This window comes from Lucilia cuprina, chromosome 4 (genome assembly GCF_022045245.1).
Source record: "Lucilia cuprina isolate Lc7/37 chromosome 4, ASM2204524v1, whole genome shotgun sequence".
In the NCBI taxonomy this organism is placed as follows: domain Eukaryota; kingdom Metazoa; phylum Arthropoda; class Insecta; order Diptera; family Calliphoridae; genus Lucilia; species Lucilia cuprina.
The window spans coordinates 37,618,892-37,639,853 of record NC_060952.1 but is presented as its reverse complement, the minus strand read 5'-3'; the positions used below and the strand labels follow the sequence as shown (position 1 = coordinate 37,639,853).

General features: G+C 30.2%; 1 protein-coding gene across 3 annotated transcripts in view; it reads right to left on the bottom strand.

Moving 5' to 3' along the window:
* The window catches only part of LOC111675555 (J domain-containing protein), a 63,475-nt gene extending 53,116 nt beyond the window's left edge, over window positions 1-10,359 (bottom strand). Inside the window, exons 1-2 of one of the 3 annotated variants that reach the window (XM_023436337.2) lie at window positions 10,202-10,359; window positions 6,296-6,466 (exon numbers count right to left, since the gene is read on the bottom strand). In XM_023436337.2, coding sequence (XP_023292105.1) covers window positions 6,296-6,382 — 87 coding nt within the window. In that variant the 5' untranslated portion in view covers window positions 6,383-6,466; window positions 10,202-10,359. Of the gene's footprint in view, window positions 1-6,295; window positions 6,467-9,898; window positions 10,054-10,201 lie in introns of those variants that run through there. The other 2 variants (XM_023436336.2, XM_023436338.2) reach the window with 2 other exon arrangements.
* Between the last annotated feature and the right edge of the window lie 10,603 nt (window positions 10,360-20,962).

Below are 20,962 nucleotides of genomic sequence, written 5' to 3'. Positions count from 1 at the left end.
TTAGATCTATTAATGTTGGAAAGCAGGTATTAAATTAGTTTATGGAATATTTTTTTTTATTATCTAAATTGATTTTGGTATTTATTTAACTATTATCAAAGGCAATCATAAGTAACACTCATTTAACACTTATTCAAACATTTAACAAAGGACTATAGTGTAAATTAATTATTTTTAGTTTCTATTTATAAATCCATCATTTGTTTACATAAAATCATTTGAATATTATTGCATTGACGTAAATTTTATCTAATTTAATAAATAAACACATTAGGTGAAATTTGATCAGGGTGTTAAATTGTTAGAATGATATTTAATATACATAATAGTTGGGGAAAACTATGGTATTTTTCCCCATTTCGCTATAGAATAAAAATTACTCTATTTATAACAGTTAAAAGAATATTTGAAAGTTTTATCATTTTGGATTTTACCTATATTTATGATATTTATTGACCACCAACTGATTATTTAAGGTGGCTAAGGTCAAATATGTTCATATAAATCTAATTTAAGGCGAGTTTCATAGCGATACCAATATTTGTAAGTCTATTATGGACGTTGAAGTAATTTTCGAAAAATTATTTCGTAGGGGTTCTATGACCAGTTATACAGGCCGACAAATTTTGAAAAAAGTCGAAACCGCGGACTAATTTTGACTTTTCTAAAGGATTGAGCCGTGCTGAATCCAAGTCTCCTGAACCAAATCTTCACCATATCTGGGACTTGAGATATCGTGTCCTGTTAAAACGCCATTTTTGCCCTTTTTAGGGACGTTTAAACAATTCTAAAACAAACATTTTTAAAAAAATGTTTTATGTCATCTGAATGTCCATTCTGTTAATTTTAAATTAAAATGATTTTTCTTTTCTTCTAAAGGACACTTTTTACAAACTTTCATTAAATTATCTTAAAAATTTCGACCTGTAGTTTAATTACAAGGTTTACATGGACGGACAGACGTAAGGATATAGCTAAATCGACTCAGAAAATACTTTAAGCTGGGTATTACAACAACTTCCAAAGAAGCAAAGAATAAGTATAATTTACTCCATGGAAATACTGAAAAAGACCTGAAGAAGTGATGATTTTACCACAGGCTTGTCATAGGAGGGATGTCCTTTTTATTTGTTTCAAAATTCATTACATCTGAAGTCATTCTCAGGATGTAATTATCACCCGGTGAATTATGTTGTAACAAATTAATAACAATGCATTTTTTTGACAGATGTGCCCCTATGGCGCATGATCCCCCTAATATCTAATCTTGTTTGTGCGGGAAAGATATTCCTTTAAAAAAAAAACTTTTTTAAAGAACTTTGTTTGAACCAATTTAATTAAATTTAAGTTTATTTTATAGTCAATTGTTGTTGCAAATATTTTTTCTATTGGGCCCCTAATTTGGCTAACTTATTAATTGCACAGTCTTCAGTTAACAACCCTAAAAAGTGATACCGTGAAACAAAAAAACATAAAAAATGTTTAATAAACCATAAAACTTTTCCCTAAATATGACATAAATTGGAAAAAAACTGTAAAAAATGTTTATCTAATCGATTGTTTTTACTTTCCCCATTAATAAGTATTTATTAATTTTTTTTGAACCAAATGCTGACAAAAAATAATTTAAAACTTTTGTTTGAATATGTGTGATGCGTGCATTACAACATCCAGTTTCTAGGGATTTCTATGTTTTTTTTTCTACTTTTAAAAAAGTTTTTTCATTTACAGATATAGATAAGGATTTTCTGTTTTTTCCCCAATATGTATATTTTTACTGTTGTTATCATTTTCAAACACTTATATTGACAGTTGTATTGTTTTTGTTACAACATAAATTTATTAAGGGTATTCAGGAAAACTTTTAGAAGCATCGCAGATGAAATTGTTTAGGATCGCAAATGGAATTGTTTAGAAAATTATTTGTACAACACTGACTGATAAGTTTATCGTTTCTCAAATTTACACAATCTATGCCTAAATGCATAAATATCCTTATTATACTGAATAAACAATCATTTATCTAATATTTTATTTTATTACATTTTGTTAATTATTTTCTTTTTATTAACAAAAATTGGAAATTATTAATGAAAAATATTATTGTTATTATTGTATTTATTACATATTTGTAAATATTTTTAGGGCTTAAACTGTTAAGTACTAATAGAGCGAATGGGTGGGTGGTTGTTTGGTTGTGCAGATGATTTTCAATTTGGTTGTAAACTGTTACAATAGATTGGTAAACAAAAAATTAAATTAAGATTAATAATTGTTTGCTTTTAGTATAAACATACATACATACTCTTAAATATTGTTTTATTTAATTATGTATACATTTTGTGTTGCTTTGAAATTGCAAAAAAAAAAAAAATATAATAATAATGAAAAATAAAACAATTAAGTCCCTTTAAGTACTATTTGCCCAAAATACATAGATTGCGGCATATAGTCATAATTTATTTAGGCTTAAAGTTTTATTTCTATCCCTCCCTATTGACTTGGAAAATTCGCTAAAACCATAAGGCTAGACTAGGCTCGTTTTGGTTGGTGCGTTTGTGTAATTTAAGACCGAAAGCCGTAAAACAAATATTCCCTTTTACTTTCTTTTACGCTTTCCCTCTGTCTTATAATTATATTGCAGGATTAAATGGAAACCTTCAGCCACTTCTGCAGAAGTACATACACTTCTATGTATTATTAAATCAAATTGATTTAAGTGTCAGATTTTATGTGCCTGCCGTCATAGTTTGATGTCTCGTATATTTTATATTTGTTTTTAAATATAAAAGAAATCACTGTATTTGCTATATAAAATCCATCAATGTTGCTAGAATTTTCTAGATTTAGTATTTTATGTCGTTGTTATTGTTTTTTGAAAGTTATTTTTTACGAGGTCTGGTGTAAAAGTTTAAGTTAGTAATCACAAATTCAAAGAAAGTTTGTTCTATAGTTGACCTATGAAAATTTCTACAAATATCGCCTGAAAATACACCGAATCGAAATTTGGGAGAAAAAAATCGATCCATTATTAAAAAACTTAGCTTAAGAGATCGTAGGCGAAACAAATCAACCAAATTGATGAAAGAGAAATCAAGTATGAATGTATTGTCAGACATGACTGACCATATAATACCCTAAACCAGTGAGTGTTTTAAAAATGTGGATTTGAAGTTTGTATAGGGCCTAGGGCAGTGATACAAGCCGAAACAGCTCAAATCGGCGGCGACAGGCCTCTGGTAATATTTTTCAAGCGTATGAGTGTAAAGTCATGTATGGCCCTTTACCAGTAAGTATTAGGGTTTTATAAATAGACGTTCGAATAATCGAACAATCGACTTTTTGTCGAAAAAGTCGAAATCGACTATTTTGTTCCAAAAAAGTAGATTACTCGATTATCGTCAATAAAAAATCTCAAAGTCGACTTTGTAAATAAACGTCGAAAAAGATAGAAAAGTCGAAAAATGTCGTAAAAAGTCGAAAATAGTAGAAACAATATACCCCCCATCTTTTTTGATGGTGGGTATAAAAAGTCCAAAATAGTCGAAAATTTAAAAAAAAAAAAAATGTGGAAAAGTACTCTAAATCTCTAAAATAGTCGGAAAACTCGAAAAAAGTAAAAAAGGTCGAAAATAGGTTAAAAGTCGATAAAAACACGAAAAAAGTCGGAAAAAGTCGACTATTTATAAAATACTAAAAGTCGACTTTTAACTAAATGAAAAAAGTCGAAAAATCGACTTTGCATAAAATGTAAGAAGTCGAAAAGTCGACTTTTCGTTTCAACTATAGAACCCTAGTAAGTATGTTAATAATGTGGAGAATTTCTACTAAAGGGCTCATATGTACCTCGAACTTATTTATGTAGAATTTAATCGTGTTATTAGTGTTTATAAGTGAATTTTGGCTTTCAAGTAATTTTTTGAAATGGAATTTGTATGGGGCCTAGGGTCAAATGAGGCCCAGACATTGCATCGGCGTTTTAACTTCTATAGAACTAAGTTTTGCCGATTTTTGTTGGTATAATAGAACATTCAACATAGTTATAAGCCCATAAGCCCTAATCCAGTGGTACAGTTGTATAGAGGCTACACGAAATAATGAAACGATTTTATTAATTTTCAATACCGTTCTTCCTTGGGCCGAATTTCATCACATTATCTTAAAACTGTACGAACTGTAGCGTGAGTACAAGTTTTACATGGGCACACAACTGACAGGCAGACAGGCACAGCTAAATCAACTCAGAAGAGTCGATGGGTATTCTTTAATGTGGACGTAGGACCAATATTTTTAGTGGCATCTGGTAGGTAAGTGGTTAGTGTTCTATTGTGCTAAACCGGAGATACCGGATTATGGAGCGCACAAAAGGCCTTTTTAATAATATTAACGCAACGGTCTTCTTTATCAGACCAATAATTTCGGGAATTTGGTAGCTTATAGTAAGACATATAAAAAAGAATTTCGATTAATTTACGTAGTTCCGATATGCTAAAATTGATGTTATTTATTCCCGAATATTTTATAGACTCGTTAACTATATGTTCCTCCAAAGATTTTGGAAACAAGTGACACCAAACTTGGTATGGGGTTTTCAATTCTTTAATATTGTCTGGAAGACTTATATCTCCCCAAATTTAACTTACTCTTAAAATTGTAGGTTACCACAAAACCTTTTGCGAACCTTTTGCGAAGACTTGGGATTTATATTTACACCACTGAATTCAAATGCAAATGTAGACCAAATATTTATAGGACTATTTTGTAAAGAAGACGTAGAAGGCATTAAATTGAGCTCTTCTGATTGTACGTAATATATATTCATATCCATATCATGATCATCATTCATCATTTTGACAAAAGAGTCATATATAGATCCTTCTAGGTCAATTTTTTCGTCAGATTCAGAGTCGAGATCTTTTTGAACGTTTAGTTGCATTTTAGACGTTCCCTTGTTATTGTAACGAAAATCATCGCTATTACATAGCAATTCGCGTACTTCTTCATCCGTCAACTTTCCTTTTTCAAAATCTTATAAACCTTGATATATCTCTAAAATATCCTTGAAATAACACAAAGTCAATGGAAATAAAAAATAAGGAAACTATATTGCACTATGAACAATGTATGATTGAAAGCAGTCAACCTATGAATGAAAATTAAAAATAACGCAGCAGAAAATTCAAATAAAAACGAATTTCAAGTTTAGGGACGAGTGCTCAGCGTATCTTAGAAGATGCAACTATTAAATGAGGCTTTGTGACAGGGAATCGAAATATATTTTTTCTATATTACTTCCAAATGCTTCTAGATATTTTTTTAAACAAGATAATATTTTTTCTTTATATCAATTTGCAACATGTCCGATTTTTCAATATAGCAAAGCACCTAATTCACGAAATTTGAAAAAAAAAAATATAATTTTTAAGTTTGATGTTTAAGCAATCAGAGAGTTCAATATTTTTTCTTTTGCTGGTGTTTTCTGAATGAGTTTTTATTATTTTTTATTAATTTTCTAAATAGAACAGTGAGAATTTTTTCTTAGGTTGTATCTTTAATGATACACTGAGCATTTAAGGGTAAACATTATTTGAGTTAAATTATAACAATTACTACAATTTCAGTTCCTAACAATTTCCAAAAAAAGAACATAAAAATTACATACAGAGTCCGACTTCAGATGTAGTGAATTTGAAATCAAATAAAATCAGAATCAGAATTCTTCAGGTCTTTTTCAGTACTTCCATGGATTAAATTCTACTTCTTTTCACTTCCTCAGGGCCTTTTCAGTAACTCCATTGATTAAATTTTACTTCTTTTTCGCTTCTATGAAAGTTCTTTTTCTGCTGGGTAGGGTCAAAAAAATTTCGGTCAGGTTATGATGTCCTGGTTTTCAATGGAGTCCTTTATAATATTCTAGACCTAAACCAGACGATTCGTTTTACGAAATATTTATTTAAGTAACATAAATTTATTAAAAATGATATGTATTGATATTAATTATATAACTCTTTTATCTAACAGAACCAATGACGCACGAAAACCCTAATCAAAGTAATGCAAATTAATATAACTCTAAAAGATCTAAGGTATTGAAATAAGTAAATATATCCCCAATATGTTTGCATTAAATAAAATACTAATAATAATGATAAAACATTATCAGTCATTAACCTGGCTAATATTATTACTTATTTATTAACTATAAATTGAAATATTTATTATTTACGAAAAGAAAAAAAATAATTATATACATATATTAATTAATAAGTAGGAATAAGAAAAAAATCAAACTTACCGATGAATTCTCATCACAATTGAGCATGCCATAGAAATCCTCATTGGGATCACGTTTAAAATTTATAATCGAATCGACAGCACTCATTTTTAAGTAGAATTTAGACTCGTTTTATTTATTTGTAAATTCAAATTCCTTTAATACACAACAATTACAATTTCCAATAGAACACTAAAATAAACAATTATTATTTAATTTAAATTTTATTTTATTTGCTATTTGCGTTGATAATTGAAAAGTAACAGTAATAGAAAATAAACAAAAACAAAACTAGATTATAAATATTATTATATTATTTATATATGTATGTAGTATATATAGTATATATTTTCATTTATGTTTGTTGCTATAATCCAATTCTTTTTAATCTTAATTGATTCACAAGCACGAGTATTCCTTCAACGACAGCTGGGAACTCGCCTGGAGGTGTAAATAAAAACGTAATCCATTCTTTTTATATATTTTTTTGTCTATACACTTCCTACGTTGATGACAATTGATTGTGATAACAAAAATATCAAAAAACAACAGAATGTTTTTGAGCCTTTTCTTGCACACTGGGTTGTGTTTTGGTATATGTTTGTTCAGATTTTTCACAGACCTCACTGTCAAATGTTTTGAGATTTTATTAAGCAAGGTATAATGAAGGTAGTAAATAGCTTGAAAAAACTTTCACTGCAAATTTTGGGGTTAAGAACCTAAAATATGTATACACAATCGAATTTCAAGACATTATTTTAACATGGTAATATATTTGAAGGCAAGTACTAACTACAATCGCTTACAAGTAATAGGAAAAATCAGTCAATGTAAATCGTTTAAAAATCAAAGGAATTAGAAAGTATTTATATTACACATTATTAATAAGACGAATTGAAAGTACTTCTATGTAATTAGAAGGGTATGTAGTGGACATTGAAAAGTATGTTCATATGTAAGTGATATTTATTATAACATCTATGTAATCTGTCACCACTTACCTAGGTCACAATGCAAGTCATTACTAAGTTTTTACTGAGTTGTTAGTGCAAAACCTAAGTATTTATTTGCCTTGCTATTGCAGAGATGCTACTAGCTCAACGTCCAATTCCAGTTTGAAGGTAATGGATAACACTCTTGCAATTGAGACATGTTTTACTGCTAAATAGGCTTTAATACTCAGAGAGTTAGGCTTATAGAGATATAATTGCTTTAGTCATGACACCACTCTAATAGAAGTAGGTTACATACGGTTTATTTGTTACAAGCTTTAATCACACAGCAATTTACTATATCGATACATCTGCGAAACAGTCTGGCATCTCTTAAAGCTTTCGTCTTGAACGTGATGAAGTCGAAATGTATTCTCAGTTGTTCTATGAAAGCTTCGATATCTCTCGGTCGAATTGATTTCGATCAATTGGCAATTCATACATTGGCATTCGAAAAATGCATTTTCATCGATCAGCATCATCTCCAGGTCTTTAAAAAATTGCCTGAAGCCTGCATTATTTTCCAGGATGGAATTTACTCCATTTACTTCGACTTTTGATATTCTGCTAGTAGAAATAGTAAATCATTACAGTTTAGATTTTTCTAAATCCCATTCGTTGATCTCTTGCGATGGCCAGCTAGGGGATTCTGAATATTATATTGTGAATCAGTTTTGTTCAGGAACGTGTTTGCTGACAATTTCATTTCTTTGAATGTAATTGTCAACACATACGCACTAACCTGAAAAAACTGATTCATAATATAATATTCAGAATTCAGCGGTATCGGAAAAGGTCAACGAATGGGGTTTAAAAAAATTTAAACTACTTGCAAAATATCGAAAGTACTCTGGCTCTGTTTTTCACGTAAATTACCTTTACTTTCTGGACCATTGTGAAAAACTTCATTAAGGCTTATTTTTTATAAGCATTCTAAAGTTTGTAAGATTATACGGGTGCCAGATCGGAGAGGAAGAGCAGATATGAAGTGCCTTACAACTGTCTTAAGAAAACTTGATGGGTCTCTCCGGAAACAAAGAAATTAAAAAGAAATTATTTGATATATGGACAATTTGGTGTCAAGTTACCCAACTTAAAAAATCAATTTGGATCAAGGTTAATACTATTGGATAGTGGACCAGAAACTAATTTTCAGATCTATCGATCAAGAGCTGCCAAAGTAAGAAGTATTCAAAGTTGGATAAAATTTATTCAAATCGATATTTAAAGTTTGGTCACATGACACGAAATTGCCCATATGGCCCAATAGATCAAATTTCCTCATTTAAAATTTGTCGAAGACATTTACATGAATACTTACTAGACCCTGTATGATTGTACGAATGTTAGATGTTATGGGAAACCCAAGTAACAATTCTCTAGAAGTCGTTCAGATTAGGAGGAAGAATGACCGCTACAATATCGTTGGTACCTGCACAATACTCTTTCGGGATCTGCACAGTCAAGTTATATGTATTTTCTGTATAATGTTCACCTAGCGAGTTGTCGTTAGCCACCTTTATAAACTGACCTTATCTTCTGTGCAGTCATGATTTTATTTAAATCGAATTGATAGTTCATTATGAGATAATGGGCGAAGTTCGGTCCGTTTTCCACCAAAACTGCTTGTAGCATAATCGCCATATAATCATATAATAATCGAAATATGTATTTTATTAGTGTCTAATTAATATTCCGAGAGAAGATATATTATTGGTAGCCTGCGGTAGGTTAGTGTTCTAGTCTGGTAGACCAGAGGTGGTGGGTTCGATTCCCACCTGAGACACTGGTTAAGGAGCGCTCAACAGGCCCGATAGATGTCTAGGTGTATTTCTTAAGATTTGATGTATATACATCCTCCTTTCAAACTAACTAACAATTTCACAATATACAAGTTCACATCAATCTAGAATACAAATAATTTCGGGGTCGTCCATTAATTTTCAGAATCGTTAAGAACTTATTAATTAAGTTTTTTGTTGTTTAGTTAAAAAACGTGATTAAACAGAATCAAATAACTAATCACTTGAATGCCATTGAAATAATTTCGGAAGAAGTTTCTAAATCTCAAAACTTTATTTCATTAATCAAACCTTTTGCTTTATTCAAAACAAGTTTAAACCAAATATCAACAACAACCAGCCCAATGTGCATTTGAATTGATTAAAAATTAAGCTGATGATAGCAAAGAAATTTGTTTTCTTTTAAGATTATTTTTGTAATTTGTAGCGATATCACACGCGTTTTAAATTTTATTAAACACGACGCAAACAACGCTTCTTTATGAAAATATTTGTTTTTAAGATTTTGTTAAACTTTTTTTGTGATTTAAAAAAAATTTTTAATTATATTTGTTTTTTATTGTTTACAAATGAACTTTACGTTTTAGAACGTAATTAACAAAAACAAAATTAATTTTTTTTAATTAAACTCAAACAATAATAACACAGTTTTTTGTTAACATTTGCCAAGAATATAATTTGTGAATTGTTTTACAATAAAATCTGGTTTTTAAACAGAAACAATGCAAGTTAATAAAAAAAAAAAAAAACAATTAAAAAAAATACTTTCACTTTTTATAAATAATAAATAATAATAATTTCAGAATATTTTAAGTAAAATATTTATTTACTTCACTTTAAATTGAACTTGGAAAAAAACTGCTTGATTTTAATCAAAATTAAATTTTATTTTTATTTTCAAAATAAAAATAAATCAAAAACTAAAATTTTGAAACTAAAAAACACAAATTGCCAACTGCCCGTTTAAATATTTGTTTATATGTTAATGATTTTAAGTTTTTTTTTTATAAATAATTTTTTTCTTAATTATTTTTTTATAAATATATATTTGTTTTTCAGTTAATGTTGTTGCTGGCAATAAGTCAAAATTATAACTGCCACTTGTTTGTTTTAGTTTGTTGCGAGTAACGTACCGTGCTTGTATTTGAAACTCTTGGCTCTGATGAATGGTCGGTCGGTTTATTAGTTGGTTGCTTGGTTGAATGAATGAATGAACAGATGGATGGATGGAAGTTGCTGCACAGAGAAACAGACAACGTACAAAAACAATCTTAATATTGACTGGATTATTAACAATACTGAGAGCGAGCAACAACGATTACTGTTTACAATCTAAACAAAACCAACTAGTTACCTTTAGCCATGCAACGTTGAAAACAATCCAACTAAACTGGAATTTGACTCACTCACTATTTAAAAGTGGGGGAATTTTTCTATTAAGTCTGAAATTTTACTTGTTTTTCTCTCTCTCTGTACATGGCTCCATCTCATATTTTATCTCTCTTTATGTTCTTGTTGTTGCTGTTTTTAATATTGTTGAACTGGAAAGTCCCAATAACCTAAAAACACACAACTATCTCTTCACATCTCATGATTTTACTTAATGCTCCAAACAACAAGTTGTTTTTTTTTTTCATTTTTATTATTCAAAACTGTTGCTTTTTGTTTGTCATTGTATTTGTAGTATCTCTGAAATACATATTTGTATCTCTGACTCAAAGCTTTAGTGTTAATAAGCACTACGATTCATTCAGTGTAAATCTTTATTTCATATTGTTGTTGTAAGCTTTAAGTTTTCAAATTCATTTCATTTCCAGTGCACAGTGGCGTGTGTACGTTTTTAGTCGCTTATATACCCTGAACATCCCACGAAAACCTACGCATACAGCATGCGCATCAATTGGGTTAGAAGCTTTTATATTTTGTTCGGCCTTAACTCTGTTAAAGCTTTACAAACAGATGTGTTAAAAAATATAGTCAATATAAATTATAATTAGTTTATTTGTAATGTCAAACAAATTATACTAATAGAAAATCTTTGTAAAAACTATCATTCTTTATTCCCTTAAATGTTCCTCGTCTGGTTATAGGTATTGTAATAAGTTTTTGAAAATATTGACTACATTAGTCCATGATTTTAAATGGAACCAATAGAATTCCCCCCGGAATACTTTTTATACCATACAAAACTATAGTGGCCCGAGGACGCTATTGGAAATGTTTGAAATCGGTCCATTATTTCGCCTAGCACCCATACAACCCGTATACCCCGAATACAGTTTTTTAGCTTATAATTATGTTAAATGTTTTATTATGTGAACAAAAGTCGGAAAAAAGTAGTTTTTTAGAAGTTTAAACGACCGATGATTGGGAATGATTTAACTTTTAAACACAAGTAATACAATTAAATTCTACATACATAACTTTGAAGTAGAAGTAAATTCCTCTGTCAAAATTTAGGATATGCCCATATTTACTCCTACCCCCATTTAAGTTCTCTTTTAGAAAATTTATTTTTTTTATCACTGACTGGTATGGGGTATCATATGGTCTATCATGCCCTACTATACCTTCCTACTTGTTTCCTTATATAGTTGTTATATTTTACAGATTAGTTTTAGGTTATGTTTAATGGGTAACTCTCAATTGACCTGGCCATTGTGACATTTTTATAATTTATTTATATTTTCTAATTTAGTCCAACTCGATTCGATACCAAATTTCGTTAGATTTGTTAATGAGTGCTGATTATCAGAGAGGCTTGTACATTTAGTGCTTTTATATTGAATAGCTGTTAAATCATAGGTGTCTGCCTGCTAGTCGTGATGGCAGACCACTTTAAGGACTATATAGTCCGGTAGTTCTTGACTTTCCTTTTCGCTATCTTTGCAACTGCGACAGTGTTCGTTAAAGGAGAGTCCAAACCGACTTTCATGTCTGTCCTGTAAATACTGATATCAGCCTCGATATACCTTATATACAGAAGTAGGCATGACTTCTGTTTATAAGGTATCTTGAGCGTTTTTCATTGAGGGAAGGATACAATATCTATGTTTCTTTTCTGAGGAAACTGAGGATACTGCTCTTGATAAAACCTTTCGCGGTTGCTAATGGAACGGCGTTGTTATGTGCATGTTCATTTCCAAAGTAGTGTATGCGCAGGCACCCAATTATGGGTAATGTTAGATTGGCGACCCAGCCTAACTAATAGCGAAGTGGTAGTATAGGAGTTGGTGAATCCTACTTATATGGAACCTATGACCAATTGTGAAACGATACCCATACGTTGGTACTTCTTCTGTTTATATTATATATGTATGTACAACATTTTGTGTTTATACCGATATATTTGAGAGAGTTATTAACGATAAATTATTTTCCAATATTATGTAAAAAAATGTTGAATAAATAACTTAAATGTTTAACGTTTACATTTAAGTTATTTATTCAAAATTTTAACGTGTTATTAGTGTTTATAAGTGAATTTTGTCCTTCAAGTCATTTTATGAAGGGAAGTTTGTTTGGGGCTTGGGTCAACTGAGTCCTGTTTTTTAGAAAATCGGAACATTTAGGCTTTTATAAAACATAGTTTTTGCAATTTTCATTGAGATACTAGAACATTTAAAAAACCCTTTTCGGGATGTTTGTGAGGGACAAGGCGAAATAATGAAATATTTTAACCATTTCAATATGGCTTGGGTCAAAAGAAGAGTAAGTAAAAAATTTTATTGAATTATCTTTTAAATTGTAACATGCGCACAAGATTCCTTGCTGTACGACGAACTAATTCGGCAACGGCGATATCAACAGCCGCTAAGAACTACCACTAGTGAAATTTCAACCCACTAGCAATGTTGAGTTTAGCATGGGGATGCCATTGCGAGTGGTCAATCCATTGATTATACAGTGAAATGTAGTTTACAAATATACAAAATACCGACAACATTATCTATCACATGTTACTAGTTAGTTGGAAATGCGGTAATAAAATTAGTGAATGGTGAAAATTTGCACTTTTTCGTACTGAAGGGTTTACATGAACAGAGAAATCGACTTATAAAGTGATACTGAGCTGATTGGTATATTTTAAAATTGGTGTACGAGAAATATTTTTGAGTGTTGGAAACATCAACACAAATTCTTAATACACTTCCCTTTATAGTGGTGTAGGGTATAAAAACATTATTTTGTTCAAGGTAATTTAAATGTTTATGCTGTAGACTGATTTTTGTGATTTTTTAAACCAAACTACCTAAGAAAATAATGAATATTCAGGTGAAATTAGTAGACTTTATTTACTTAGTTTTAACATGAGGATGACAGACAGACATAACTGACTAAGAATTTCATAAGAACCCAGATGAATATTTCTTCAATTTCTCTATCACCAATGTTGGTGCTGGTTAGAAAAAAGCTTTTTTATCGTTGGCATTTGTTATTTTTGTATATTTTTACTCACTACTGTTGAATTGCATTTTCCAATAAACCTCTAAAAAAGCTGCCAATCTAATGTTAAAATTTTTCACGTTAAAGCTTTTATGAAAAAAACAATTTGAAGCTTTTAATAATAAAGCTAAAATTGTAAACTTAAAAAGTATAAGTACTAAAATTATTTTTCAGAATAGCAGAACTGCTCCAAAAAGCTTCGTTTTCTTTTAAAATGTATATGAAAAATGTTTTTTCTGTAGTTTTAACATTATTGTTTATCATTAGTGTTGCAAGCAGTATAAATTTAAATTTTCTTTTACATTTTAAAGAACTTTTTACATTTAAAAAAAAGACTGTTATTCTAGAATATATCTTGTGTTGTACTGTTTTGTTTGTTAAACAAAATATACTTAAAATATGTAATTACTTTCTGTCATTTGTTGAACAGTTATTGAATTTGTTGAAATATTAATCATTTTAAATGTGGAAAGTCTTTTTGCCAAATTCATTAAAGTAATACTGCTCATAAGTAGTATTGACCAATAAAACATGTTCAAGGTACGAGTTTGTATGTATATAAATATCCTTAGGAAAGAAATAAGCAGCAAAAACTTACATTGATAAGTAATTAATTAAAAAGCTAAAAAATTACACGGTGATGTAATTGGAGGCAAGTACTTACAAGATTAGCTTACTGATCACTACTTAAATAGTTACTTACAAATAAAGAGACAATAAGTTGCTTTGTTTTAAAAATAAACAAAAAATTGCTTTCGCAAAATACAAACCTGAGCTTCTTATTCTTTAGTTCGGTTTTTAACTCACAACACAACTGCTTTGTTTTTTTATTGTGGGTCCAATAACACCGCGACACTCAAAATTAGACGCGAACCGGATGATACGTCTGAAACTATAAATTTGTTGCTTTGTAAGTTCTTTATTTCGTGATCCTGTTTTTTTTTAAAGGACTTAAATGTTTTAAGAAGTACATCTTTCAAAAAAAAAAATTTGAAATACTTCTACGGATCAAACAATGCCAAATTTGACGTCAAGCTAACAAAAAGAGTTGTAAAATATGTTGTGTTATGTCCATACGGTGTAATGGATTTCACACAGAAAAACGAAGTACCTACTTACTTATCTGATTATATGTAAGTCATTAAAGGAGTACTTAAAAGTAATGCAGATGGTAAATAATACTCATAGAAAGTAAGTGATTAGTGAGTTTTTGCTGGGTAAAATTATATTTCGAGTTTTTTAAATATAGTTATGTTGATTGTTAAAAATGTGTATTTTCAAGAACTCAGTCAGATTTAGTGGAATTTTAGAGGGTTTTTAATACTTGTGTGTAATAATATTAAATCTAGGCAAAAGTATGTATTAAATAATAATTATGGTTAGCTTTTAAAACAGCTTATTTATTATAAATAGTGTATTCTTCAGATTTTTTTCAAAAATTTGAATTATTATTTTTAATTGCTTTCATAGTTTACGTTTCTAAAAATCTCTTCCGCAAAAAATCCCATTAGAATAATATTTCAAACAAAACAATTATAATACAAATATAAGTTAATCATAAACACTTGAGAAAAACAAATGGTAAAGCTTAATAAAGAACAAGTAAGAATATTATACCCTACACCAGTCAGTATGTTAAAAGAGGGGGTTATTTAAATTTTTTTTAATTTTATTCTGGAATATTTTGACCTATTTTTGGCAAAAAAAAAAAAAAAAAAATTATAAGAGGGCTGAAAGGGGATTAGGGGTGTTGGTAGAGGAATTCACGTGTACTTCAAAGTTATTTATGTAGAATTTGAAAAATCGGTAATGTTATTAAAAGTTCTATAAAACTAAGTTTTGCCGACTTTTGTTGACATAATAGAACATTTAACTTAATTATGAGCCCCAAGGACGTATTCAGGGGGTACGACTGTATGGGAGCTAGGCGAAATTTTGGACCGAGTGTATGTCTAATTTCATCTTATTTGAGCTGATTGGTGGGTATAAATCCAATATTTTTGGGTGTTACAAACATCAGCACAAACTCGTAATACTACATTGGGGAGCACTATAGTATTATATATTTTATTATTCTCCTCTATGTAGTTTTATTTTTTTGTTAAATTGAAGTTTTTCAAAAGGCAAATAGAAATTTCTATAAATGTATATTACCAGAGTATAAGCTGCTATACATATTTACTTCAACATCATCTTATTGCATTTATCGTATTTAAGTATTAGATTTTCTTCTACTTCTACCTTTCACCTTAACAAACCGCATCAGCAACAATTTGCTGGTTGTGGGGATTTCCAATTATTTATATTCGATATTTAAAATGAGAGCAAATACCCAACAAAAACATAGTAAAGACTTAGTAAGTGACTACTACTTACCGTCCGTATTACTAAGAAGAGGTATAGTAATGACATTAAAATTATATTTAAACTTATTCGACTGATTTTAATGGACACACGATGGACAGACAAACCGTCGGACGGACAGACGGTCATAGCTAAATCGACTCAGAAAGTGATTTTCATAGCCGATTGGTATCCCCACTATTGTGTAGGGTATAAAAATGGTAATTTTTTCGCTTTTTTAGAAGTCAATTTTTTCTGAGTCGATTAAGCTATATCTGTAATCAAACTGCGGGTCGTAATTTTAAAGATAATTCAAAGGGACGAAGCCTATTGAAAATGGTTAAGGTAGGTCTTTTATTTCACCTAGCTCCCATAAAACTAAACCCCCGAATAGGGCTTGTAAACCAAATAATCAAACTACAGGTCGCAATTTTCAATGAAATTTGGCACTGAACAAAGCCAAATTTCCAGGAACAAAGCCTATTGAAAATAGTTAACATCAATCTATTATTTCACCTAGCCCCTAACCAATTATAGGTTCTCATTTGACTTAAATGTTTTATTATGAAAACTAATTTACATTTTACTTTTTGTAATAGGTGTAGAGTATTACACGGTCAACCTCACCCGACTATAATTTCTTACTTGTTTCTTAATGCATAAGTGCACGTGTTTTGTGCTTGAAGAGGTCTAACAGACATATTGCACAAAATAAGCAATCCGAGGGACTCCGGTTCTAGCACTATTAAGTCAGGCTTTCCAATATATTTTATTCGTATTTATAATGACATATATTTACATACATAAATACACACTGATTAACATTAGTGAACCCACTATTTTTATTGCGTACATACATACATATCTGTTTGCATAGTCTGATTGCCTGATGCCATCGATTATTTGTTGCTGTTTGTTTGTTTGTATGTAAATATGTCTGTGGGTCTGAAGATCTCTTGCATTGAGAGTTTACAAGTGCGTGTAATATACATATGTTTACTTACACTGAATTGTTCGATATTGTATGATTACTTATAAATTACTTATATAGATACGAATGTATGTATGTACGTCTGTAAGTGTTTGTGTATAGTTCATTCTTGTATATTTTTTCCACATACAACAGCCACGCAATTCAGACTATTGCATTGAATGAATAACATATTGTTACATTTTTTCTTATTTTTTTTAAATTCTATAAATAGATTCGACAACCTAAAGGTCAAATGAGTGCATCTTTGAAAATAATTTTTATAAATAAACACAGTAGCATGCATCGATCAAAATATATATGTTTAAAAATAAAGAATAAACTGTATAACAAATTATTAATTTATTAAGATTTATGAAAATAAAGGGCTTAGAACAAATTAAAAATTAAAACTTAATTGCACTTTAAAAGTAATATTAATACGATTTTAATGCCTCACACGAGTCTTAAGGACTTTAAATTTATTTTGTTTAACAAGAGAGTACTTTTTCTTAAAATCTTCATTTCTTCTCTAATTGTTAAAGGTTTTATTGTTATTGCTCTAATATGGACTAGTCAATTTTAAACCTGTCGAATAGGTTAGATTCTCCAGACCAATCCCAAGAGCGTACTTTTCTTAAAATCTTCATTTCTTCTCTGATTGTTAAAAGTGTTATTGTTTTTGCTCTAATATGGACTAGTCAATTTTAATCCTGTCGAATTGGTTAGATTCTCCAGACCAATCCCAGCAAAATCTATACATACCTGGTAAGTATGCAAGGAATATTGGAGAAAAGTGTAAGTAGTTACTTTTTAGGTGAATAACTACTTATTTTTTGTTTGACGATAACTAAAAAATAACTGATTACAAATCTGCTTTCCCAACTTTTCGGGATTTAAAGCTGGGTTTACAGTTATTTTTCATGTTTGCTATTCTATTCTCTTACTCAATGTGCCATTAAAAAATAGTTTTACCATTCTATCTGGAATGGTTTTCACACAAATGTTAGATTCTCTAGACCAATCCCAGCAAAATCTTTACATACTCGGTAAGTAGAATATTGTAGAAAAGTGTAAGTAGTTACTTTTTGGGTGAATAACTACTTATTTTTGTTCGACGAAGACCAAAATATAACTGGTTACAAATCAGCTTCCCTAACTTTTCCGGATTTAAAACTTGTTTTACAGTTATTTTTCATGTTTGCTATTCTATTCTCTTACTCAATGCCCCATTAAAAAATAGTTTTACTATTCTATCTGGAATGGTTTTCACACAAATGTAAATATCAACATTTCTTGAAAAAACTTCCAAAATCGATTACGGTTAGCTAACTAGCTAATTCCTTATTAGGCAACGAGAATTCATTACCAAGTAATGTATGAAATTACTACATATCCTACAATACTCATTACCAAAATTTGAAATTTGGGAATATATTGACAAGTCATTACACTCATCTATTGATGTGATTAGTTATTGATCAGTCTATTGGCTATGTTTTTCACTAGTCTACGATCTAGTCTATAGAGTAATACAGAGACTACTCTATTGTCTATTTGAACACAGTGATTAGACTACTTCTATGTAAACCGGGCGATATCTAGTAGTCATTGAAAGGTATGTTGTTAGGTAAGTAATTACAATTGAAAGCTTTTACCCAGTTTTTGCTGTGATACTGTTATATAGACTAGTCTACTAAATAATATATGAATTGTTTTATTAACTAGTCTGATGGGCATTATATTTTATGGACTATTTTATGAGAGTAGACCATGGACTAGTATGTTACTAGTCTATTTTATGGAATAGTCTTTTATTACTCTCTTGACTTTTTAACTTATATATTGGCTTGTCTATGGATAAAGTCCCATCAAAAAAAGTACTTCCAAGGAAGGGAAAAAGAAGTAGAATTTACTTCATGGAAGTACTGAAAAAGACCTGAAGAAGTTATGATTTTAACACAGGCTTGTCATAGAAGGGATGTCCTTTTTATTTGATTTCAAATTCACTACATCTGAAGTCATTCTCAGGAAGTAATTTTTATGTTCTTTTTAGGATGTTATTAAAAAGTGAAATTGTAGTATTATAGAATACAACTAGTTAGTTAGTTAGTTTGAAAGGACGAAGCACATATATACAACAAATCCGAATAAATACTCCTAGGCCTCTATCCTTTACTAGTGCCAAAGGTGGGAGTCGAACCCACCACCTCTGGTCTACCAGACTAGTGTTCTACTAGACTATCGGAATCCACTAGAATACAACAAAATTAACTCAAATAATATTAACATAAATAAATTACACGCATTTATCAATTAACTCAAAAAAAATTGGTTTAATTCAGAAGATTTCATTACAAACAATTATACTTTAAATTAAAAAATGTATTCTTTTCGCTTCTTTGGACATAAACATCACTTTCACAAAAGTTAAAAAATTCACTTAGTGCTACTTTTGAAGTGGTGATAAATGTTATTCTTTTGGAAGTTCTTCGTTTTGGGGTCTTGATTCCGTAACTAATACATGGATTGGTGTATGGATTTGTCTATGTATTAGTCTTTCTTATCTAGTCGAATGATTTCTAGCCAATTTCCTACTCTATGGACAAGTATATTGAACAGTCTGTTGACTTGTCAGAGGAAAAGTCCATTATTGTATATTGAATGACTTATTAACCGGGTCATGGACTAATCTCTTCACCAATCTATATATATAAAATTCTAACGTTACTGACTGACTGACTGACTGACTGACTGATTGACTGATTCATCATCGCACAGCCTAAACGATTAAAGCTAAAGAGCTGAAATTTGGACAGGGGGTTGGTCTCCCACCAAATAGATCCACTAAGACGGGATTTTTGGAAATTCGAATGTTTAGGGGGTAAAAAAGGGTAAATTTCTAACTTAAATCTGAAGTTTAACATTTTTGTACAATTTACACAATATTTTAAATATACACGGTCGTCAATGGAAGCATTCTCAAAAAAAAAAAAAAACGAATTCAAAATCGAGTGCAAACAGAACTACTTTAGATTCATGAATAGTAAAGATCGTTCTCTGAAACAGACCTTTTCTAGATTTATTCATCGTTTCTAAAATTTTTTAACATAAGATGTTAAAGTTTCTCACGAACTAATACCAGGCATAGATTCTATTCGTATCCCGTAACATATACACTTGACACCAACTCATTTCCAACGTTTAGTCCCACAGTCACTTCTGAATTTTAGACTTTACCATTCATAAGCAGAATTTTCTTAAGTGCACCCCGAAAGTCTGAAACTCTGCCCTGTGAGCTAACGGTTTCCGTATTACCAGATTTTGTGTGCACCCAGAGTCCCAAAGTCCGAAACACTTCCCTTACGTTTTCTGTATTACCAGATTTTGTGGTTCCCCCAAGAAAAGATCGAAGATACATTTTATTATAATCAATTTATGGTACCGACAAACTCGAGGTACCGATAGCACTTCTTTTTCCCGGAATCATAATAATACCTTTATAAAGATCTTTCATTACGGTTAGATGCTCACTAGGGGACTTCTAAAAATCTTGATTGTTTCATAAGCTTGATGTTCTATTATGGTACAAAACGAAGTACAAAACTCGGCTCTGTGAGCTACCGATTTACGTAGTACCAGTTTGTATGATTCGACTCCATGTCAAATTATTCCAAGATTCCAGTTTATAGTCTCGGTACCGGTTACTGCAAGGTAACAAGTCCCGAGGGAACTTATTTAACATAAGATGTTAAAGTTTCTCACGAACTAATACCAGGCATAGATTCTATTCGTATCCCGTAACATATACACTTGACACCAACTCATTTCCAACGTTTAGTCCCACAGTCACTTCTGAATTTTAGACTTTACCATTCATAAGCAGAATTTTCTTAAGTGCACCCCGAAAGTCTGAAACTCTGCCCTGTGAGCTAACGGTTTCCGTATTACCAGATTTTGTGTGCACCCAGAGTCCCAAAGTCCGAAACACTTCCCTTACGTTTTCTGTATTACCAGATTTTGTGGTTCCCCCAAGAAAAGATCGAAGATACATTTTATTATAATCAATTTATGGTACCGACAAACTCGAGGTACCGATAGCACTTCTTTTTCCGGAATCATAATAATACCTTTA